Source organism: Acinonyx jubatus, chromosome A3 (assembly GCF_027475565.1).
Source record: "Acinonyx jubatus isolate Ajub_Pintada_27869175 chromosome A3, VMU_Ajub_asm_v1.0, whole genome shotgun sequence".
NCBI lineage: Eukaryota > Metazoa > Chordata > Mammalia > Carnivora > Felidae > Acinonyx > Acinonyx jubatus.
The window spans coordinates 114,772,816-114,798,524 of NC_069388.1; the positions used below are offsets into that span (position 1 = coordinate 114,772,816).

The 25,709-nt window shown below is 39.2% G+C and overlaps 1 protein-coding gene across 6 annotated transcripts in view; it reads right to left on the bottom strand.

The window, feature by feature from the left end:
- CLIP4 (CAP-Gly domain containing linker protein family member 4) overlaps positions 1 to 25,709 on the bottom strand; it is an 80,830-nt gene that overhangs the window by 5,507 nt on the left and 49,614 nt on the right. For 5 of the 6 annotated variants that reach the window (XM_053201062.1, XM_015064197.3, XM_027033472.2 and 2 more), the window contains 7 exons: positions 25,042 to 25,179; positions 20,726 to 20,815; positions 19,802 to 19,945; positions 16,075 to 16,209; positions 12,456 to 12,579; positions 8,381 to 8,445; positions 1,987 to 2,059 (listed from right to left, as the gene is read on the bottom strand). In XM_053201062.1, the coding sequence (XP_053057037.1) occupies positions 1,987 to 2,059; positions 8,381 to 8,445; positions 12,456 to 12,579; positions 16,075 to 16,209; positions 19,802 to 19,945; positions 20,726 to 20,815; positions 25,042 to 25,179 (769 nt within the window). The remainder of the gene's footprint in view (positions 1 to 1,986; positions 2,060 to 8,380; positions 8,446 to 12,455; positions 12,580 to 16,074; positions 16,210 to 19,801; positions 19,946 to 20,725; positions 20,816 to 25,041; positions 25,180 to 25,709) is intronic. The other variant, XM_053201063.1, reaches the window with a different exon arrangement.

The following is a 25,709-nucleotide window of genomic DNA, read 5'->3' on the forward strand; positions in this document are numbered from 1 at the left end:
GTGCCGGTTCAAATCCCAAGCCGCCTTTCCCTCTACCCCCATTCTTGGGGTAGAGAATTCTGAAGACAGAAGAATTGCTTCGACCCTCTCTCTCCATCACTCTGTCCTCTGAATGAAATGCATTCATCACTGTCACTCAATAAACGACACAGAAAAACAGATCCTGTTCCCTTTCCTCACTTCCTCTCTCATGTGGGGCAGGCATGTCCTCTGCCCAAATCCTTCATGTTTCCTCCCCAGGAATGTTCATCACCTCTACATTTTCCAGGTTTCTTCTGAAGTATCATTTATTTCCATATGAATGAACAAGAAAATGGTAGTGCATGGGGAATCTCAATAAACTCATTTTTCAACCCACAGTCTTCAGAATACATCGTGCTTCCAGCCTAATAACACACAACACCCGACCAACTCTGTGCCCACAGAAGGTCATCCATCACTCTAATCTCCCCCTACCCCAAGATCAGAGACGGGGCTCCTAGTACCTGTCAACACCCAAAGTTTTTCTTTTGTTCCTTAGAAGAGCAACCACCAAATATTTTAGTCATGTACTCTATAAGCAAAAATAAATTATTTTAAAAATTGATTTTATACCCTTAATAAAAGTGTATTTCTTTCTTTTTTTTTAAACAGGCGCTAGTCTCAATCTGTACAAAGTATCAGTAAAGCTTCATTTCTTTTTATGTTTATAGAAAACAAAGAGAGGTACGAATGTTCTCCCCTCATGTCAGACATTATCTGGTGTGTAACCATACCTGCTGCGTAAGCCCGTGGTTCAGATTTCTCCTCCTTCCCTCGCTTCCCTGGACATTGTGCTCTCCAACCCCCAGCACTGCACATGGCCTCTGACACTCCCCCTGTCCTCGCCCCCCCGAGAGTCCTTTATATCCAGGTGGCCTCTTCCTGGTATTTCTTCCATTCTGCCTAAAAAGGCTTGGATGTCTTCAAGAAACTGGAACAGAGAGTCACGGCCCTAAACTCTCTCAGCTACTCAAGTGAGGAGACCAATTTCAACATTCTCAAAATTGGTGAAGGTTTTATGGAAAGAAAAAAAACAGAAACCCTGGCCACTTCTGCTAAACAATACCTAGCAGTGTCGTGGGACAATCAAGGTTGGCAAGTGACATCTGCACTCCTTGTGACACCCCCTGTAACTTCTCACCAGATTATTACATAAACTGCCTGCTTGGTGCTCAGTTCACTGCCACATTCCAGTGCCTGGGCTCCACTTCTAGTGGCTTCCAGAGCACCACACCCACGCAAGATTGCGCACTTCTCTACTCACTCAGACCATTTTCCTTTCCCCACCCCACCCCGACCCTACCCCAATACATACACAGCCCCGGCCATTAGTCTTTAGATTAACTGGAAGAATTAAAAAAAAAAAAACAAAAAAGAACTCCTTAACCCATTCAATCTAGAAGAGGCTTATATTCCTCTAAAAGAAAAAAAGTTCTCAAAAGTGTCAGAAAAATATTCAGGAGAGTAAAGTGGGTCTGAAGGAAATAAATAGAAATGAAAAAGGAAAAAAAGATTCTATAAAGAAACAACAAAAAAAACCATTTTGAGCAGTATACTCTACTAGAGGAAGTAGGAGTATTTTTTAAAATAGCAGTAAGATCACTTTATGCAGAAAGACCTGACATTTCTTTCCTGTGTTGCCAGAAATATTAACTCAAGTCTCTAAGTAAACAGTTTAAAATCAATCCACCCTATAACACAAAATATAAATTCCTCTAAGTCTTATTAACAGTACTAAACCCCTCTGAAAATAAATGCAGTATACCACTCTCAGTCACTAGTGACATTTTTAATTGAGCTTGTGAGGGTGGGAGGGAGGACTCTCCTCAATACACTCACACCTTTTCTCCTAAGTGCTAAAATTCTACCGAGCAATGTAAAAGATACAAAATCTATTTTCTTTCTTCACAGAATCCTGTCATGTTCATCTTGAAAAGTGTTTTTCTAAATCTTCTTAATACTCACTTGGCAAAAGCATTTCTTCTGTTAATCTCTTTCTGGGAAGAAGCAGAAGTCGTACTGAAACTTCTCCTAAAACCTAAATGTCAAAGTTAAGGTCAAAGAGGAAAGATAAATCACAAATTTGCAGTCCTCATTAAAAGTTATCTTTTATCATTCCTTCTACAGGTGTTCTAGTCTACCCAATATTTCTTCGGGAACAGAAAGCAAAGAAAATAAGTACATACAGAATACAACAGTGGTTTAGATTTTTTGATGAATTTTTATCTTACCTTTCTCATCAAACTATACATATTTGTATCAATAAGTTAAGATCATGACATTACATTTGGAGGTTTATATTATAAAATTTCTTGAAAACCAAATAAAACTGTATAATGATAAAGCTGAATCTTTTTACTCAAATATTTATCATCTTGATAAATCACATAAAGGATAAAATGGTTTAAAAACACTATCACTAAATATATTCCATTTATAAAATACTGAACAAATTTCAAGAGTTTACGATTCTTGGAATCTCCAATGACAGAGTTATTAAAAAAAAAAAAGATTTCATGAAATGTACATTTTTAAAAAGATGTTTTTAAAAAAATGTAAGATTTCCAGTTCTGGAAAGCTATGGCAAGCAGATGTGCTGAATGAATCTCTCAACTGAAGCGAGTATAATTTTAAACAACTGTACTTAAAATATATATATATATATTATTGAGCTGATACAAAGGCAAATTTCAGGGAGACCAACAACCAAACAGAGAGCACATGAGAAGTAACCAAGCACCAAAGCAATCTATCACCTTGTGCCACAGGATTGCCACTAACTTCTAGAGAATTTTGGCTTCTGCCTTACTGGCTGCACCAGAGATGGGAAAGGGCATAAAGCCCAGGGCCTAAGAAGATGGGGATTCTAATGCTAGACTCTCTGTTAAAACGTGGATCCCAACCAGCTCACCCTCAGTGTAAGGTTAAACGAGAAACAAAATGAAATACCATTCTGACAAAGATAAAACAAACACTTGAGTCAACCTTAATGCTCAGAAGGCAGCAAAATTTCCTCCCTTCAAAATCCGTGATAAGCCAAATTTTATCTGTGTAATAAAAAGAAAAACTGCAAGGACTGTAAATTAAAGTAGTCCTGGGTTGTCAGTGCCTCCAGGAGTAACTGGCAGAAGAACACACAATCTTCTCTGGAGGCATGAACCCAGGCTTCAAAGAATTTCTGTACATTAAATTCTGAGTAAAATAAGCATCTCACAATAATAAATCACAAAACTCACAAGTAAAGAAAGTACCACAAGCTAGATTCACAGAAACAGATGGCAGAATCAGACACATGAAGACTTCAGATATGAAACTACTTAACATAAAAGATAACAATATTTCAAATGTTTAAAGAGATAAAAGAAAAAACATCGGGAAATAACAAGCAAAAATAAGTGACAACAAAACAGTTGTGAAAAGGAAACAAGAAATGCAAATTTTGTAACTAAAAACTTTGTGGGTGGATTAAACAGCATAATAAACATGGTTGAAGAAAGAATCAGGAAACATGAAGACAGAGCTGAAGTTGTCTAGAATGCAGTCCAGAGAGACTAAAATGTGAAAAATATGAAAGAGGCATGGGAAAGTCTACCACACTACTCATCAGAGCTTCCAAAGGAGATAATAAAGAGGCAGAAGGAGGAAATATTTTTTAAGTATGCAGACAAGAGTTCTACAGAATTTATCAAAGATAGTAATTCCCAGATCCAGGAAGACCCATGATAGCAAACAAGATGAAAAGAAATCTCCCTCTAGACACGTCATAGTGAAACCATACAACACAAAGGAAACAGAGAAGATCTTTAACAGCAATCAAAAAGAAAGACAAATTACCTACAACAGTATAGATTAGATAGACTCACAGACTTCACAAAAAAAGTGACAGAAGATAGAAAATAGTAAAATTATACTGTCAATGTGCAACGAGAAAACATCTCTCAAACTCAAATTTTCACCAATTTTTACTTTTACCCAATAAAACTATTATTAGAAAAGACAAAAACATGAGAGACAGACACTTTCTAAAAGAAATTTCAAAAAATATACACGTGGTAGGAGTGGAATATCCCAAGTTAAAGTTCTGAAGATTAATGACACTGGTAAATACATGAGCAAATTAAATATTGGTTATTAATTATACTAAAAAACCCATTATAAATAGGGGTCCCTGGGTAGCTCAGTTGGTTAAGCGTCTGGCTCTTGATTTTGGCTCAGGCCATGATCTCACAGTTTGGAGATGGAACCCCACATAGGGCTCCACACTGAGCGTGGATTCTCATCTCCACTCTCTGTCGCTCCCCCATTTGCTCTCTTTCTCTCTCAAAATAAATAAATAAACTTTAAAAAAGCTATTATAATAATGCAAAATTTGTGGGGGAAATCAAATAGATGAATAACTCAGTTTCTAAGGATTCTCTGTCATTTGGGAAAGAGTACATATAATGCTTAACTGTAGACTTTGCTAGGTATGTATGTCAAAGCACCTATAGTAATTACTAAGAAGTATGTTCACAACTTTCATTCAAGTACAGAATGGAATGAAAAAAAAGGACAGAAATGTAACTAGAATAAAGTCAAGAAAGAAAAACAAGTATAAAAATTGAAAAAATTGAAAACAGCATAAATAAATCCAAATATATGAGTATTTACAATAAATGTAATTAGGTGAAACTCTCAGGTTAAAAGGAAAACATTGTCAAACCATATTTTTTTAACAAGTGAAATCCAACCATATTCTATTCAGAAAGTATTCCAAAAGCATAGGATGTAGAAAAGTTATAAGACAACTAATAGAAAAGCAATTATTTGACCAAAAGAAAGCTGATATAATGTAAAAAGAATTATTTAAAAAGCAATACAATTTACATTAACACCAAAAAAATGAAATATTTAGATATAAATCTAATAAAACATTTACAAAATCTATATGAGGAATATTATAAAACTCTAATAAAAAAACAAATAAGATCTAAATAAATGGATTCAATGTTCATGGATAGGAAGACTCAATATTGTTAAGATGATAGTTCTTCTCAATGTGATCTATATAATTAATGCAATCCCAATCAAAATCCCAGCAAATTGTTTTGTGGATATCAACTAATTGGAAAGTTTATATGGAGAGGCAAAAGGCACAGTATAACCAGCATAATGTTATGGGAGAAGACCATGAAGACTGACACTACTAAACTTGATGAATTACTATAAAGCTACATTAATTAAGACAACGTGGTATTAGTGAAAGATAACAGGTCAGTGGAACAGAAGAGAGAGCCCAGAAATAGACTCACACAGTCAACTGATCTTTGACAAAAGAGCAGAGGCAATTCAATGGAGAAAGGATAGACTTTTTAACAGTCCTAAAATATGCAAAAAAAAAAAAAAAAAAAAAGAATCCAGACAGACTTCACACCTTTCACAAAAACTAACTCCATGTATCATAGATCTACATGGGAAACACAAAACTATAAAACTCCTAAAAAGATAACACAGGAGAAAATCAGGATGAACTTGAGTTTAACAATGACATTTCACATACAACACCAAAAGCATAATCCATGAAAAAAAAAGTTAAGTTGGACTTTACTAAAACTAAAAACTTCTACCCTGGTGTAGACTGTTAAGACAATGAAAAGACAAGCCACAGACTAGAGAAAAGATATGCAAAACACATTCTAATAAAGGTCTAGCATTCAAAATATACAAAGAACTCTTAAAACTCAACAGTAAGAAAACAATGAACACAATTTATAAATGAGCAGAAGACCGGAATGAACAATCACCAAAGAAAATATACAGATTGTGGGAATGCAAGCTGGTGCAGCCACTCTGGAAAACAGTATGGAGGTTCTTCAAAAAACTAAAACTAGAACTACCCTATGACCCAGCAATTGCACTACTAGGCATTTATCCAAGGGATACAGGTGTGCTGTTTCGAAGGGACACATGCACCCCCATGTTTATAGCAGCACTATCAACAATAGCCAAAGTATGGAGAGAGCCCATATGTCCACCGATGGATGAACAGATAAAGAAGATGTGGTATATATATACACAATGGAGTATGACTCGGCAATCAAAAAGAATGAAATCTTGCCATTTGCAACTCCGTGGATGGAACTGGAGGGTATTAAGCTAAGTGAAATTAGTCAGTCAGAGAAAGACAAAAATCACATGACTTCACTCATATGAGGACTTTAAGAGACAAAACAGATGAACATAAGGGAAGGGAAACAAAAATAATATAAAACCAGGGAGGGGAGAAAACATAAGAGATTCTTAAATATGGAGAACAGAGGGTTACTGGAGGGTTTGTGGGAGGGCGGATGGGATAAATGGGTAAGGGGCTTTAAGGAATCTACTCCTGAAATCATTGTTGCACTATATGCTAAATAATTTGGATGTAAATTTTTAAAAAATAAAATTAATAAAAAAAAAAAAGAAAATATACAGATGGCAAATATATGCAAGTATCCTCAACTGTGTTATCAGCTGAACTGTGTTGTCAGCTGAATTGTGCCCCTGTCTCCAAATTCATATGTTGGAATCCTAATCCCCAGGACCTCAGAATGTGACTGTGTTTGGAGACCAGGCCTTTAAAATGTCAATTAAGTTAAAATCAGGTCACACAGGTCAGCCCTAATCCATGACTGGTGTCCTTATAAAAAGAGACTAAGACACAGACACATATGGAGGAAGACTATGCTAAGACATGGGAGGAAACCACCATCTACGAGGCACGGCATGAGCCTTAGAAGAAACCAACTCTGTGAACAGCTTGATTTTGCCTCCAGAATTTTGAGAAAAACGGATTTGTTGAAGCCACACTGTCTGTGGTACTTTGTTATGCTAGTCCTAGCAAACTAATACATCATACACCATCAGGGAACTTCAGATGGAAACAATGAGGTACTACTCCACACCTATTCTAATGGTGAAAATCCATAAGCCATAAAATTAATCTCAACAAATTTTTAAGGACGGGTATTATACAAATCACTCTTTCACAGATGGCTATCCTATGGAAAAAAATGAAATTAGACCCTTAGCATACACAAAACTCCAGGTGAACTGACAAATATGAAAGGCAAAAATACAAAACTTTTAGAAAGCAGTACAGGAAAATATCTGTGTGAGGTCTGTTCCAGGAAAAGGTTTTCTTTCTTTTTTTGTTTTTTAATTTTTAACGTTTATTTATTTCTGGAGACAGAGAGAGACAGAGCATGAGCAGGGGAGGGGCAGAGAGAGATGGAGACACAGAATCTGAAGCAGGCTCCAGGCTCTGAGCTGTCAGCACAGAGCCCAATGTGGGGCTTGAACTCACCGTGATCATGACCTGAGCCGAAGTCAGTTGCTTAACCGACTAAGCCATCCAAATGCCCTCAGAAAAAGATTTCTTAAGATAAAACATGAAAACATAATGGCTTCCTATTTTGACTACTTAAAATTTAAATATTTCTGTTTATCAAAAGACACCAGACAGGCAAGCAAGGTATTCGCGACACACAAAACTAGCAAAGTATTAGTGTCCGAGGTATAGAAAGAAACCTACAAATGAGTAAGATAAACCAACCAAAAGAAAAAGGGGCAAGAGACTTGAACAGTTACGTCACAAAAGAGGAAATGCAAATGGCTCGTAAACATGAGGCTCGACCTCATCTGTAATCTGGAAAATGCAAGTTAAAACCACGAGATGCAGCTTAAATCCATCAGATGGGTGAAGAGTTCTAAATCAAGCAGGACTAGTGTTGGGGAGGTAAAGAGCAGCAGGGGCTGTCATCCCTGCTCATGAGCATGTGCTCTGACAACAGTCCGGCACTGCCCAGGGAGGGTGAAGATATGGACAGACCACACCTGGCCATCCTAGGGAAACGTTTGCAAATGTGTACAATGGTCTAGTTTGTAACGGTAAAAAAAAAAAAAAAATGGACATAACACAAATATCCATCAAATATAGAATAACTACTATGTTTTAGTGGAACACTAACAAAATAGCCAATGACAATCAAATACATATGTATTTCCTAATATATATTATTTATTAATACATCTATATGTGGGTGATAAAGATATAAAGTCAGTCAAGGGAATAATGAACATAAAGTTCAAGACTCATAACCTGAGGACAAAGTATATGAAAAGGGAGGCAGAGGAGGCTGGGGACACTCAGGCCCCCCCCACCCCAGTACAGGTCATCTTCACCTAGCAGACGGGTAAAAGATGTTTGCTTTATCATTACAGTAACTGTATGAATACATTTATATGCCCTTTTGTATACACAAATACTTCACAATAAAAAATTTTCAATAGATAAAAGCAAAGGAACAACGATTAGGAACATAAAATTGTGTAAACTTACCAGGATAAGAATGATTCTGTTTATTCGAGGAAATTTCCGAAAGGGTGTCCAGGGAGTCTGTTACCCTGTGAATAAAACAAGTACTGTAAGCCTCATTAGAAGAAACAGCAGGTCTTCAGATTTAAGACTGGCGCTCAAGTGAGGTTTTCACAACAACAGTTATTTCTTAGTTCACTATTCAACAAACATGCATTGGGTATCTATCAGAAGTCAGAAAGGAACTTCAAGCTAGCATCAGATACAGGCAGTAATAAAATACAAGAGCCCCTTGTTGTTTAAGGATGGTTAATGAAGAAAAAGATGACTTAAGGTGAATTCACTTACAACAGAGACCTGACTTTATTTCTCTGGAACTTTATCTTCAAAGATGAAACTAAATAATATGGAAATAAATTTGTCTTACATTAAATTTAACAAATGTTTAATTAGAATTGTAAAAACATCACATTTTTAAATTGAAAATCAAATACTGACTCAGTCTGTGTATGTATGTGATTTTCTGATAAAACTGCACAACCAAACACAATTCAACGTCTTTTACTTTCTATTTGACCCCAAGCACAACCACAAAGGTAACTTTCCTGACAGGACTGTATTTCTTGATATTCAAATCATTCTTTATTTTTTTAAAAGCCAATCCTAATAGTCTCGTTTTCTTTCAGTTGTTTACTGACCTAACCCACAAAGCCTTCTTTCTGTCAATCACTTCTTCCAGGACACTTGGTCACCATCAAGAAATCCTGCAACTCTCACAATATTTGCAATTCCACCTTGCAATTCACATGCATCATTTTTACTTGACATACACACTACAGCAATCAGTGAGAGATTGCTGAACGCAAAGACTATGACTTGATGAAGAGGACAGATAATCAGGTGGTGATGGGTAGTTGAGAAGAACTTAATTCTAAAAGCGATCAGTTCATTAATAATAAGTACCTATAATGGTGAGAACTAAGAATAAGAAAATACTGTGATGAGGAAGACCACTTGGACAAAAAACAGGGAGGTAGGCAGAGAGAGCAGATCAGATCTAGTCAGTAAGTTTTCTTAGAATTTCTGCAAAGAAATAGGTTGATTTATATGTTAATGGAAGAAAAGGTATTAACTAAATGAAAGCTGGGTGATAGTAGAAAGCTATTGAAGCACAGGAAATAACATGTGCAGAGATTCTCAGACAGGAGGCACATTCTTTTTAACACAAAGCAGGGGGAAAGAGCCAGCTACAATCTGGGAAGAGTGAAATCGTGATTGGTCACCACTTCATTAAGACTGTCCTCAAGCAGTCCCTAGTTTAAAATTCTTTCCTCTTGGAGATCAGTGGTGTCTTTAAAGAGCTCCAAAGCTGGTTTAAATTAGAAATTCCTCAAAATCAGGGACCATGTCTGTTTTATTTGCTTATAGAATGCCTAGCACAGCACAAAGTGCTAAAAGACACTTAATAGTATTCGATGATGATGAATGAGACAATCAGAAGATGACAGGAAGACAGCTGGATCGAGACAGCAGTTCATTTAGAGAGAGAGCCCTGTATCTTTTAAGAAGAGGGGGCTGCTTTTAAAAGAATCACCTTAAAGACGACCAAATAGAAGGCAAGGAAAAAAAAAAGGTAAAAACCTATAAACAAAGCAAGAAAAAGAACACGAACATGAGAGAGACAGTGACTTCACAATATAAAGGGGGGAAAAAACTGTCATAGCATAAGAAAAACACTGCCCTAGATTTGGTCAGTATCTACTGTGCCCAAAATATGCCCTACCATGTCCTCTGGGCAATCAAATATAAATGAAGAACCCCGGTCCTCAGGACTAGGAGACAAAACTTGTAAGAGCCTGTAGCAATGTGTTAATGGAGATTTGTCCAAAGTAATAAGAGAACCCAGAAGACTGGGGACTTAGCATGGATCTTACCCTAAATGAATCATAAATAAGACATCAGTCCTGAAGAAAGGCACCAACTCTCTCTTACTTGTCACAGGGTACTGGTTAAGAACACACATTCTGATATTAAACTACATGGGTTCAAATTCCCACTTGAAAGCTGTGCACACTTGCCTACTAGTTCCCTGTGCCTTCATCTCCCCACCTGTGAGACAGGGGCATTACAGTACCTGACCCACAGGGAGCTGCAAAGGAGTGAACGATACATGCGGAGCTCTAAACCATGCTGACCCGATGACAGAAGTACTGTTCACTGGCTAGTATCTCTTTTTCTTTATGTATAAGGCACATACCAAAAAACAGCAAACTACCTAAAAGCAAGGGCTTAGGAAAAACAACAACAAAACAACAAACCCAGGCTGAGTCCAGCTCCGTCATTAACTAGTGTAGGAGAGACCAAAATGAGCCACTACCAAACATGCTGCTCTGCCATAAGGATTATTTTGAACTAAAGACATTTGAGAATCGACGAATGCGGGAAGAGGCTTTCTCTGAACTCCCCTTATCTGCCTAAAACAGGTGCTCCAAAGAGGACTCTGCCCTCCCCAAGTTACATCAAGCAGGAAAGACAGACTGGCATCCCAGAGGAGGAGACGGGAAGTTAACGCCACACCCAGAGAGACGCTGTCACCAACTATCTCACCTCCCACCCATTTTCCTAAGGGCCCGTTATCTTTCCAGAAAACCAGCTGCCCTCCCTTCAGAGGCCTTTCTCCCAGTAAGATGGTCTATAAGCTCTCCAATCTCACCACTCCTTTGGGTATTCGCTTCTTTCTGTCGTGCCCAGGTGCTGGCAAATTTAAATGTAATAAATTTGTATGCCTTTTCTCCTGTTAATCTATCTGCTGTCAGTCTAGTTCACAGACACCCTATCCCACCCCCCACTCAGCTACTGACCCTAAGAGGATAGAGGAAACTTTTTGCTTCCCTACACTATATGACTTTAGCTAAGTCACTTTCTCCCTGAAACTTCTCTTCATTGGCAAAATAAAATAATCACAATACCTTACAACTCACTAGGTTTGAAATATGTGTCTAAAATACACTGTACAGAGCACACCATTTACTAAATGCTCAATAAATTTTTGTCACAGTTACTGTTATTTTCCAGATTGCTTGACCAAATACTTATTAGGATCAAATGAAACAACATTTAATTGAAGTTACTTCATAAACTGCAAAGCATTATATATGTTCAATACTCTGTCATAAACAAGAAAAAAATTGTATCAGATACATCAAAGAAGGAAATTAATATAAAAATTGCACGTAGCTATTAAGAGAAACAAAGTGAAGGGGAAAACAGACATAAAAGCGATAAGATGTGCCAGGAGGCAGTCACACAGTCTAGCTAGAAGGGAACTAGATGGGACTCTCGGGATGCGATGGCCGATCCATTCTCATGAACGTGATCACACCATACACGTTATTTCCTATTTAAAGATTAGTATCCCATTTCCCATCTACTGAGAAGCACGCCAAGCCAACTTCTTTCAGCACATAAGTCATTTCCCATAATGGTACCTGGAATTTCACAAGAACTTGTTTCTGCTCAACTTAATTTTTTAAAGCCAGAGTGAGCAGCTACAAAAGTGTACCATCTTAAGGAGAAACACTGAGGAGGTATATTATATATAAATCCTTAAAGCTTCACTTCCCCCAAAGATCTACTGCCTATCTATTTTTGAAAACTAAAGAAATCAGAGGAAAAAGCCATTTTGGTTCCATTAGGTTTGTAGGAGAATGAATGGGGTGCCTGCTGGCAGGAAATTTAATGTAGTTAGGATGTGACTGAAGCAATCAGAGAGCATTTTTACTTTTGTTTGCATGACAGATTAAGCTTGCTGCTCTCACTGTTCTTAGCAGCAAACGCCACTTCTAATAGCCTACACATACTCATAGGGTTTGCAAATGAGGAATAAAGGAGGGTTTTAAAATTGCAAATCCTCAGCAAAGCAAATTTAGCTTTCCATGAGCCTTCTCTCTGAAGAAGGTGGTTGGTTAACCCCTTGAAAGAAGACACGAGCTGTAGTCAGTGCAGTGCATGTCTTTAATACAAAACGAGGAACTCTCACTATAAACCACTGCAAATTACAAAAAGCCTTGTGAATAAGCATAAATGCCATCCTTCTCACCTTTGTACTCTGGATGGGGGAGCAAATATTCCGTATCTCGGAGAACAACTAAAATACTGCACACCTCCAACTGAGCCATCATTCTTGCCATGGGGTTTCTCAAGCTCTATACCGTACCAATATCCTAGAACAAGAATATTGAATTTTAAAAGCATTTGCACTGTATCCAAAATTGTTATGCTATTATAAAAACCCAAAGCCTGGATGGCTTGACATTTTCATATATGACCAAAATGATGGAAGAGCATCATGATCGTTAAGTTTTCAAATGATAAAATTTGAAAATTTAAAAAAATAAACAGGAAAAACATTTCACAAGCTGAATTATGTATGTTAAAGGAGAGAGAGAAAATACACAAATCTGGCACAAATTAGCTATTATGCAAGTAGTGTATGGTCAAAATGTATCTATAGAAAATATAGATATATCTATATCTATAGAAAAGCTATAATGAAAAAGAAACCGTCCTTGACTCAGGAATATGGTGTGTTTGAGAGAAATACAGCACAAAAAAAATACTGAGCTGTATAAATCATAAAATGAACATATAATATTTTCGTTTTATCCTCCCAACATTACAACACCACAAACAGTTCTTAAATAATTAAAGAAGGCCAAAAGTAATACGGAAAATACAACAAGACTTCATGGTGACTCTTCTTTTCTTTTTTTCCCCAGCCAGAGTAAAAAGAAAAATCATATTCAACCTTAGCGAAAAGATTTAGATTACCTAGCAGGAAGAATTCTCTAAAAGGCTTTTAAGTATATAAAAGGGATGGCTCTGAGGAAAATTATAGGACTTCCTTTTCTAGAGAGCCTAAAGTTAAAGCAGTGAGGTTGCTTTTAGTGTGGTAAGAATTATGTAAATGGACATATACTCCTAGTCTAAGTATAGACATATATACTCCTAGAATAAGGATTCGCAAGTTGAGGGTACCCCAAGACCACTTAAAAGTGTCTCATGGTCTAGGGGCACTTGGGTGGCTCAGCTGGTTAAGCGTCCAACTTCCACTCAGGTCATGATGTCATGGTTCATGGATTCGAACATGTCTGTGCTGACAGCTCAGAGCCTGGCACCTGCTTCAGATTCTGTCTCCCTCGATCTCTGCCCCACCCCCGCTCATTCTCTCCCTCTTTCTCTCTCTCTCTCTCTCTCTCTCTCTCTCAGAAAGAAATAAACATTTAAAAAAATTTTTAAGTGTCTAATGGCCCATTTGTTTTTGTTTAAAAGGAGAATACAGTAGTAATCGCCTTTGGCCTCTTACAATCAGCATCAAATAAAAAATAAAAACACAGACATTGAGAAATTTACTGCAAATTAGAATACAAAAATATTGTTTCTTTCAGATTACGAATTCAAAGAGCCAATATACCCTTAAAAATGACAACCTAGAAGTTCTTCAGTCTTTTCCTCTCATGTTCAAAAAGATGACACTTGAGCCCATTTCTAGATACTTTTGTGTTGAAAAGACTAATGCATGACCACTGTCTTCCATACTTAAACAGCGTGCGAGTAATGCATACAAACCTACTGCTTAGTCAAACTCATGCTCTGGGAATAGAGCATCATACTTCTGAATGTCATTAACTAGGGTTGTCTGGTTGCCATTTTTATTTCTCTGAGTGCCACCGTTACAGTGTTCCCACTTTAACATACCACATAACGGGGACACGTTTACCATATGACTCTTGAAAATGGGTAACATACCACAGAAAGACATTATGACAAGTGCCAGCAATTGTGAGTACACACAGTCTGGTAATGGTATGTATCGCTTCCCACTCAAATGGTCATTTTCTTTCCAATAGAAAAGGCTAAAGAGGCCAAATGACCTCCCTCAGGCCTAGATCTTACAATCGGTAAAAAGCCTCGATAGTAGCACCGTTCCCTAACACCGACTGATTGAAATTTTGATGCCACAAGAAACACATGCTACTACTTTCTAAAAAGACAGAATGACTTCAACAGAAAAGTTTCCAACTTCTATGTTTTCTTATGACTTCCCACACTTCTAAATGCTTAAAATCAGGAATTGAAAAATGAAAAGTCAATGGAAAACAATGACTTGTAGCCAGTGAATCAAACCATTCTAACCTTGTTTAAGAGAGAGAAAGGGAACTCCAAAGACATGGAGATTGTGAAAAAAAAAAATACCCTACCTTTGGGATTCTTAGGTTTTTATTTGAGAACTATATTAAGACCATCCTAACTAATCTCAATTACTACCTGGAGACCTATGAGAGACATGAATTATACAACACATAGCCCATCTCAAATCAATTAGCTGGGTTGCAATTATAAGTGGTATAATGAAAAAGTCTGTGCGGGGAGACAATTCTCCATGGCTCGCTCATGTTTCTGCATGTTTTATGAACAGAGGCACTTCCTGTCCTTCCATGGATGTCTGCACAGAGGGCAACCTTGGAGGACAGAGTGTGGGCGGCCGGCCCACACAAAAACACAGGCATGCTTGCTGTCTAATACAGAGGTTCTGATCCCTTATGCTCAGGGCCCTTCTCCTGTTAGCATAAACCACTGCGTGTGCAGGTGTCACCCCCTGGGAACGGGGGCTCAGGGAGCAAGTGTAGGAAAATGCTGACACACTGGTTTCTGCTGCTGCTGTGAGTATGAAAGGGCTGTGTCTGAATCAGGAGCCTAAAGTCTTCCATCAGCATCTATGAAGCTGTGGCAACTACACAGGTGGGGTAAAATCTCAGATCCTTCACAGTTCTTGACAGAATGCTACAAACTTAAAATCAGTGGTCTCGGTAACCTTTTCCTCAAATGCTGCAATGCCACCATGTGTCAAAATAGCATATTGCCATTGAAAACATACAAACATGGTTTCACTCAACTGGCTTCTACATTTGAAATTAAAATCACTGAAAATGTGCGTCTGACTTCGGCTCAGGTCATGATGTCACGGTCGTGAGTTTGAGCCCCGCATCAGGCTCTGTGCTGACAGCTCAGAACTTGGAGCCTCCTTTGGATTCTGTGTCTCCCTCTCTCTCTGACCCTCCCCCGTTCATGCTCTGTCTCCTCTGTCTCAAAAATAAATAAACATTAAAAAAAATTTTTTTAATCACTGAAAATGCAAAAGAAAGCTAATCTTTACTTTTGGAAACACAATATTAAGTCTAGGTTGGAATGAATATATAAATACACGAACGTGTGTTCTTAAGGTCCCAGGATGCACAAAAGCTTTTTCATTTTCCCTTAAACCCTGTTGCTGGCTTTTCTCTCCAAGCCACTCTGATACATGCTCTATGCCGTGAACTCATTTTAAGATTATCCTTAGCAAATATCTAATCCTAATATTTTCTCTCTGTTATTTAGCACGCTTGGCAATCAGTGAAAGTCAAGTTGGGAGAATAACAACTAATTTTAACACCAGACAATTTAAAACACAGCTGGCGAGGAAAATTTATGGACAAGAGTCAACCTGAGTACAAACAGTCTGTGGTTTTATCACTGTATCGCTTTTTCGGTGCCAGAGCTAACATCCACGACAACTGTTAATCAAGAATTCTCTACAGTTAAGTTTTACCCACGTAAAATTTTAAACCTTTTGTATTCTAAAGCACGCAAACTGAGCAAAGAACGCACAGACAAGTTACCTGGAGCAAAGTTCGTTGTCCCGAAGAATTTAATGACGCCAATTCTCTGGCCTACCACCAGCACGCGATCTCCCAGGTGGAGCTCTCCAGAAGAGCGGCTGTTATTTGCTACAGATGCTGCTGAGGAATTCAAACCTGTTTAATTGGTTGGTGGAGGAAGGGGAAAGGGCAGAAAAAGAGCAGGAGAAAAAGGGGAGGAAAAAAAACAAACTCAAAAAGCATATTAGCCAAAAAACCACTATGTATTCTAACCAGTCTAACTAGTTGAAGATTTTAACATATGATGCCTTTCATTATTTAATTTTTTTAATGTTTATTTATTTTTGAGAGAGAGAGAGAGAGAGAGAGAGAGAATGAGCAGTGGAGGGGCAGAAAGAGAGGGAAACACAGAATCCAAAGCAGGCTCCAGGATCTCAGCGCACGGCCCAACGTGGAGTTCGAACTCACGAGACATGAGATCATGACCTGAGCCAAAGTCAGAGGCTCAACTAACTGAGTCACCCAGGTGCCCCGTGACACCTTTCATTATATACATTATCTACAAGCATGGCTCTCACATGTGAGGTCAATATATTCAAAAAATTTTTGAAGGGTTTCCTGAAAAAAACTATTGCCATGGGAATTTAATACACACGGTTCCTGGTACAGTACCCATCCTATCCGGATCGCCCGGGGCACGCTCTACTAGAGCAGAGGCCACGATGCTTTTTCTGTAAAGGGCCAGAGAGGGAGGATTTTAGTCTGTGCGGGCGATACCGTCTCTGTCACGACGACTCAGCTCTGCTACTGCAGCACAAACGCACGCAGACACAAAACGGCCATGGCGTGTTCCAATACGACTTTACAAAAATAGGTGGCGGGTTGGATTTGGCCCACGCACTGTAGTGTACCAATCCCTATTCTACTAAAATGCTACAATTAGAAACTAATTCATTGGAACTCAGTGTATAATATACATACAGGAAGGTGATTTCAAAGTGAAAATTGCTGTAAGTTTCCAATTACCTCCAACTGATCTCCTTATTAGAAACGAAACCACTCCCCCTCCCCTTGATTCAAACCTAATCCCTGAAATGCCCACTGTGAAACATCGGAAGTCCTAGAGAAAGACTGTCTAGAAAGCTGTTCTGATATAACAGAGAAAAAGTGGGCCCTTGAGGCTTCTCCCATCAGTCCATAAACAGACCTGAATAGCAATAATCTGGGAAGGCAGGGGACAGAGGGTTAATCACACTGCCAAAGGGAGAGAGACTAAAGACATGGCAACAAACGAGGAACATAAACCCAGAGAGAAGGAAGGTCTGGAAAAAGTGCTATACTAAAAAGTCTTAGGCCCTCATAATAACTAATATTTCTACAGCACTTCACAGTTCACAAAGTGCTCTTCGTAGAATTATAATTATAGATAAGATACAAACTCAGAAACTAACTAAGACATGGTGTTCCCAGGTAGTCGAGGGCATACCAGGATTAAAGGCCGGGCCCTACAGTGGGCCCAAGTTCCCGGGTGGGTCCCCAGGCTATTTCATGGCCCAAGGACAGCACATTCAACAACGGGATACAATGACGCTAAAAACACAGACTTCCTCCCCTACCCCTGCCATTCCCCTGGTCTGCTCCTTCTGCTCCCCTGTACCCTAACTTCCCCGTACGTCCACACCCCTCAAATGCAAGCCTACAGGAAAGTGAAATATCTACTCACTCTAGGAAAGTGTCCTGGGGAAATGTTCCTGGGGTCCCCAACATGGGTTTCTCTCATGGATCTCCTATTCTCTCTGCCTCCCTTCCTACAAGTTCCTCTTTCTCATTCCAATTGACAACTCTTTTCATCTACTATTATCTAAGCCTACATACCACTCAAATTTATAAAGAGGGGAAAAACATTAAATAAGTAGGCACACTAGAGCTACTTCTTGTAACAGGCAAAAAGGGTAATTCAAAAACCCAAATCCCAAGTGAAGAAGGCCTTCTATGAAAGCGACTAAAACGAGGGCAGCGGGACTGCTGCATGCCCGGTCCTCTCACCTCTGTTCCTCAGAGGGCTGGGCAGAAACGGCTTAAAAGGGAAAGAGCATCTACTCAGAGAATACAGGTTCCAGGTGAACAATTTCAGGCAAAACTTCTAGGTTCTCTGCTTTTACAGTTTCAGCTTGTAGGTGTGTTATGCCAGTGCTACTGCTGAGGGCCCCTCCCCACCACGTACAATCAGTATTTTAAAGAGAAAAAAATCCCGTCATCAACATTTTCTATAATAAAATATTGGTTCAGTACAACTGTTAACAAGCATTCGAAAGAGAATCTGGGAACTATTATGAGGTTCACTGAAAACAATTTATGCCAAAATGGCTTCATTTCCTTTCTGGACGAGGTTGCTATGTAGGTAAATAAGTGAACTGCAACATATTCCATATATGCTGATTTGGGCAAGAAGTCAGCTATGAAGTGTTTTATATGCTCACTCGCAGCTGGAGAACTATGGGCCGCACGAGGTTGGGCAGGACTCAGGGCGAGTTAAAAAGCCCCATCAGGGGTACTTGGGTGGCTCAGTGGTTGACTTCAGCTCAGGTCACGATCTCACAGTTCGTGAGTTTGAGCCCTACATCAGGCTCTGTGCTGACAGCTCAGAGCCTAGAGCCTGCTTCAGATTCTGTTTCTCCCTCTCTCTCTGCTCCTCCCCTGCTCCTGCTCTGTCTCTTTCTTTCTCTCTCTCAAAAATAAATAAACATTTAAAAAAACAAAAAGCCCCAACACAACAGTCAACCTGTCAGGAGAGCCTCTGACCCTCTCGTACATAGTTTTAAACAAGGACTCGAACTTTATATACTCAGATGACACAAAAGTAGGTGAAAAAGCTAATATTCCAGATGTATGAAACCAAATTCAGAGGGATAAAACCTCTAACATTAAATTGCATGAAAATACATGTACAGCCCTATATGGAGCAGCAGAATGAAGAGCGCCAGCATAAGGCTCCGTCTGAGCCAATGACACCGTGTGGTCAGCAAACTGCAGGAGCAGCCCTACACTGTACTTATGCTGCCAGGCGGCAGTCCAGCTCTCTACAGGCTGACCGCCAGGGGTCTGGAGACCCGGGAGCATGAGGAAGAGCTGGGATGGAGGCAAACCGTAACAGCAGCAGAGAAAGCATCAGACGGACCTCAGGATGAAGCCCGGGCGTCCCACTTAGAAACCGCCATCAGGCACTGAAGACTTACCTCCCTAAGTCTCGGTTTCCTCATTCATAAAATGAGGATGATAATAATAGTACCTACCCACAGGTTTGTTCTGAGAATTAAGTGAAATAAGGTGTGTAAAATGCTTAGACTAGAACCTGAAATAATAAGTATACAATCCACATTAGTTATTGTTAGGTCTAGATTAGAAAAGAAGTAAGAAAGATAATAACCATATGGTTGCCACATATTTGAAGAGCTATCATAAAGTTCTAAAATAACCCTTAAAGAGCCAAAGGCATTAGATGCATCGGAAAGGGAAGAAGTCAGTCCAGATAAGGGAAGTGGCAGGGGCACCGGGAGAAAGGCAGGGAGACAGAGGATGCCCACGAAGGAAAGAGGGGTGGGGGCCACGGGAAAGACAGAAGAGGACAAGCAGTTCAATCTGACTGAAGTAAAAGTTTCCTTCTACACATTTAAAAAGAGCAAATCTACTTACAAACAAACCAAGATAAAAAACACCAAGAAAGCCTGGTTGAAAAAGCCATAGATACCAGCACTGGCTCTAGAGGAGACAGATGGGCTTTTGCTCACTGTCTTCTTGCCATTGCTACGTGCATTCAGCTTCTTGGGGTAGCTTGGTTTGTGTTCCAAAGACGATGTAGAGGAGGAGCTGCTGACGGATCCAAGCAGGGTAACTAAAACAGGTAAAGGAAAAGAACACAGAGAAGGGTGAAAAGTAAGAAATGAGCCACTAAGATGCTTTTCCAGGTAAATCCCTCTGAAACCCTCCATTTAGCTTCCTCTGTGGATTATCCAGTGTTGAATTAAATGCCCGGTTTCATCCAAACATACGGTAGTTCATACAGACAAGACTTTATAACCCAAGCAACTGTATTTTAATGATTCACGCCGGACGAGGACACTCTTTCACAGAAGAGTACTGTCACATCATTAACTGAAGGTGACTACTTACCTATTCTACCCACCACTCTCTCTCACCTCCCACTTTAGACGGCTTAGTAGAATCCATCCTATTTATATTTTAAAATGCTATTAATTTAAGGTTACAAAAAGATAGTATTAAAATGTTTTGAGTTAATGAAGGCAAGCAGGAATACTCTTGAATTTTCTACCCATGCTCTATTCACCCAATGATTTGACAGCTGAAGGCAACTTTGAAACATTCTTATGAAGCCATCTATACTGGGGAATTTTCTTTCAGTCTCCCTCTTAATCTAATTGGATTGCTCTCTAATTTAAGTGTACGTGGATGCACAGTATAGGATTTTATGCCAAAACCACATATATACTTTATGACGAGCTGCTGAAGGTATTTTCAAGGATGATTTTCTACTATAATGATTTTTTCCTTAAAAACTTTAAAACTTAGCCCTTTATAAGCTTTATCACTGTATTATTTTAAAGTTCCATCAGTAAATTAAATTTTTAGAATGGAAGTTATAAAATTATCTTACCCTCTTTGTCTGTTACAGGTTTTGATTCTTCACCAGGAGGCAATGAAAGTGTTGATTCAGAAGCACTATCTTTTTTGGAGGTCATTAATCCTACCACATAAAAACAAACACTTTCAGCAAGAACTTTAACATTAAACATGAAAATGTATTTGCTTTTTTGTGTACAGACATCCCTCATTATCTAAATCTTATCCACTTCTGAAAACATGTTGGATAATCAATTCACAGACAGCAGGGACCAATATTTCAATACATAAAGAGGGGAAAAAACGCATTCTTAGCCTCTCCATCTGAAAAACCCAATTTCCTCAAATACCACTAAAGTCTCTTTTAAACCTATTTAACAATCCACTAAGGAATTCTAAATACAGTAAAACATTTAAAGCACAGGTGCCTAGTTGTTTGACACTTTGCACACTCAGTAGTGTGTCTGCACAATGCCAGCAGGTAGAGTGAACCTCACAGCTGAAGCACCACCGCCACCCACCCACTAGGACTTGCAAACAACTTACAGACTTCACTCATATGCGCGCAAACCCATTACAACAGATTTTCTATTTAGATAGTGAACTCTGGGTAAAAATTTTTGCAAATCATGATAGCCACTATTCATCAAAGTGAATGTCAGACAGTAAGAAACCCCCCACTCTCTGCCCTGGGTGCTCTGAAGATAACTATCACCACACCCAAGTCTCACAAACAAACTCACTTTAAAAAAGAAAAAGCTCATGAATAATACTTCGCCTTATTCAGACTTCTGTTTCCATTCTCCAGAACCAAACTGTTTAAATAGGAAACCTAATAGACCGCACCCAGTTCTAAATTCCATTAAGCATCCATTTCAGTTCTTCTCACTTAGGAAGCACTGGAGTGAGGAACTATACTCTGAGCATCACAAACATGAGCAAGACCTGGTCTCAGCCTGAAAGAATCTTTTCAATCCAGTATGGTAGATAGATAGGGAGCATGGATAACTAAATAACTAAAATATGAGGGCACTTATTGATAAGCACTAACATAGAAAAAGGAGACAATAATCATGGCTACAAAGATAAATTAATGTCTCGAGAAGATGACATTCTGAGATAGGTCTTGAAGGACAGGTAAGACTTCTTCCAGAGCACAGTGGAGGGATGGTCAGAAAGAATTGAAGGTAGGCATTCTAGATGGACAAAAAGAAAAAAATCTTAAGAGACAGGGTCAGGGAGGATGAGTAGCTTGGCTGGAATAAAGAACACTTTGGGATATGGAAGAAGTAAGACCGGATAGATAGGTCAGAGTGAAATCTCAAGGGACGATGGTGCCAGATAAGGAGTCAGTCCTCTTGTGGAAGGAATGAGCCTCTGATGGACTTTGCGTGAAAGAAGGCTGGCATGAACAGATGGGGGAACGTTGTCACCCTGGCAGCAAAATTTAGAAGGAAACTGGATGGGCAGAGACAGGAAGCACAGACCAGAGAGGAGTTACTACAACAGGTAGAACGAGGACCCGAAGGACAACAGCAGGAACTGAACAGAGGGGTGGGTAACAGAGACTTCGTGCAAGCACCCCACAGAGAGTTCATTTCTTATTTTTCAGTTTTAAAATATCCATTTGGTCCTTTCTTATTTGAATTAGTTTTAATGTTTATTTCTTGAGCAAGCATGCCGGGGAGGGGCAGAGAGAGGGAGACACAGAATCTGAAGCAGGCTCCAGGCTCTGCTCTGTCAGTACAGAGCCCAACACAGGGCTTGAACTCATGAACCATGAGATGATGACCTAAGCCAAAGTCGGACACTTAACCAACTGAGCCACGCAGGTGCCCCTGTTATCTGAATTTTTGAATTGAGATTTCTGGAGATTCGCATGTAGTTGTAGGAGTAATACAGGGAGATCTCTTGCATACTTTGCCCAATTTCCCCAAATGTAGCCAGGATACCAACATTGATACAATCCATGAATCCTGGGGCACCCCAGTTTTAACCACACTCATTAGTGTGTGCACATGTGCCCATGCTCACACATCGCTTGGTTCTTTTTCACATCCTGATTCCTCTGAACTTTCTTTCCACTTGTTTCAAGAATTAACCTTAATTCATAGAGGATGGTTATAATATATTATTTAAAGCCTTTATCTGTGTCATGTCTGTGTCATGTCAGGGTTGGCAACCTTTGATTATCTTTTTCCTTGACAGATGTTGAGATTTTCCTGGTTTTTCATATTTTGAGCAATTTTAGATTGCATCCTGTACATTTTAAATATATTATGTTGTGGGACTCTGGATCTTGTTTAAATCCTATGCAGAATGTTTACCATTTTGTTTTAGCAAGGACTCAACCCAGTTAGATTCAGGCTGGCCATCCCTCCCACCTTCTGGACGCTGTGCTTCCAATGCCAGTTCAGTTTCCAAAGCCTTTTGGGATCCTTCTCATAGGTTGTGCCATCCAGTAGTGTCTGGGACCTGGGCAGTGGTCTACCCTGGAGACCAAAGCCCGTGGTCAGATCCACACGTGTACAAGTTGAGAGTAAGCCCAGGAGTTCACAGCCAACATTTTGAGACCACTTTCTTGAGCTCCCTCCTCTCCACAGTCTCCCTGACACTTTCCTGCTCCTGGAGGCACCCCTTCCTGGTATCAGGGCAGGGTGCCTAGGCTTTAGTTCCCTTGCTCTGTCATACAGTCTCTGGGGACTGACTCTGCCTCTGGGGACAAGCAGTGAGTAAAAAGAAGACAAACTATTGGAGAGATTCCATCCCTATTCCTGGAACCACAGTTTCTCTGGTGAGAGAGAAGGGTCTTCCTCCCTTGGGGTTTCTGGTACCCGGCCACCCACGGCTGCTACTGCACCGTGAAGGACTGCCTAGGGACTGGGGAGGGAAAGAACCAAAGGAATATAAAAAAAAATCTATCTTTTTTAAAAAAGGGATTTCCTCCATTTTCTGTCTAGTAGGGGACCCCCAGGGCTTCTCTTTGGGCTTTCTTCCCATAATGGCTGTGAACTTCTGGGTTTCAGGTCTAAAGGATACCATTTACAAGTGCATCAAAAAGTATGAAGTACCCAGGAACAGACCTAACAAAACTGGTATAAGATAGCTATAGAGAAAATTATAAAACCTTCCTGAGATATTTTTAAAGGACCCAATTAAATAAAGCAATATCCCAAGCTTATAATTAAAAGACTGAATATTGTAAAGATGTCAGTTCTTCCCAAACTGACTTATGGTTTAAAATGCAAAACCAATAAAACTTCAGCAGATATTTTTTAAAAGAAACTTAACAGCTTACTCTAAAATTTATATGGAAGTATGACTTACAAGGATCCAAATAGGCAAGACACTGTTCAAGAATAAGGTAGGAAGCTTTCCTTTACTAGATATCAAGATTTATGTTTTTACTAGTTATGAAGTCCACTACTGACACAGAGATATTTAAATAGCTCAATGGAAGAGAGTAGAAAGGGCAACCAAATTCTTGGGCAAAATCCCTTAATCACAGTAGAAAGCCTTTCTGCTTCAGCCACTGATAAGTTAGCAAGTACTTACCAAGGGTCTATTTTGTGCTATGTACTACTACCGTGAATACGAAAGTACAAAACACTCTCATAGCCCATTTAAAGTTTAAAATTTTGCTGAAAGAATAAAAGATCTGCACAAATAAAGCAACTGGAGGAAAAGACCCAAGATAACAAAGAATTGTGTGGTATGGATACAAGTGTACACAGAATTAGAGAGAATGGAGACACCAAAGTGACCTGGGTCATCAGCGAAGTTTTCTTGGAGAAACAGCATCTGAATAAAGAGGTAAAGCACATCCAGGACCTCAAAAGGCATGAGTCAAATTACTTCACCCAGAGAAACAGCATGAGACAAAGTATGGAGGGAAGAGGGAGGACAGTGTACACCCAAGACAGTGAGACATGAAACCCCAGTTCACCTATGGAGGCAGCCAGAGATCCCATCGAATACAGGAAGGACTCAGAGTCAGAATATTTTCTGATTAAAAGAGAAGGCACTAAAATTCTTGAATAGGTGAGAAACATAAAGCTAGTTGTGTTTATAAGGATCTACTGGAGGTATAAAATCTAGCTTGGAGGTTACATTAGCCAGTGATGAAGGTTTGCGGGTGGTAGGAAAGAAAGGAACAAATGTATAGTATTCTTGTCAGGAATCGAAACCATAAACCATGACTGATGTTTAAAACCACGTGAGATGTGGGTTTTATTAAATTCAGGTTCCACAGTTATCTAACAAAAAAGGGTGAAGCAAGCTAAATATAAGGCATTCCACAAAAGAAAGAAATACGCTGAATAAAAGATTTAACTTTCTGGCTTGACCTACCAGTATTTACTTTGGACGTTACATGAGCTACATCAATTTTCTGGGACCTGATAAGAGGCACAGCTTTTGCAGAGGTGTGTACTGTATTCTTCCTTCGATCTTTTGCTTTACTGATCTTTGAAAGAGGTGCAAATATACCTAAGGGAGGAACGTAGAGCTTGAGTTAGTGCTAAACAATTAAAAGCATTTCCAATAAAGGGGCAAGTACAACCATTTGATAATATAAATGTTTAAGTTCTTTTTTAGTGCCTACCGGGAATCCTGTAGGGAGAGAGAGGAAAAAGAAAGACACAACACTTACCCTCAAAGAGCTTACAATCTAGTTGTCAAGATGAACAACATACACAGTAATTTAGAAATCACATAAAAGATGCATTATCAGGTACTAAGTGAAATTCAGGGAAAAGAGAAATGAGTGAAGGTAATACTTGTCCATCATTCCATCATAACGATTTCTGACTAGGCTACTGGCAAATAATAGTGCACTTCAGAGCATACAAACTATTCATCTGTGTCACTTTGTGTCTCCTTTAGGACATATTTTCCCCACACGACAGCTTTTTATGCCGTTGTTCTATTTCTCTACCAGGCTGTACACCTTTGGAAGATGAAATTCAAACATTATTCATTTCTGCATTTCCCCACTGTACCTAATTTCAGTGCCTTAC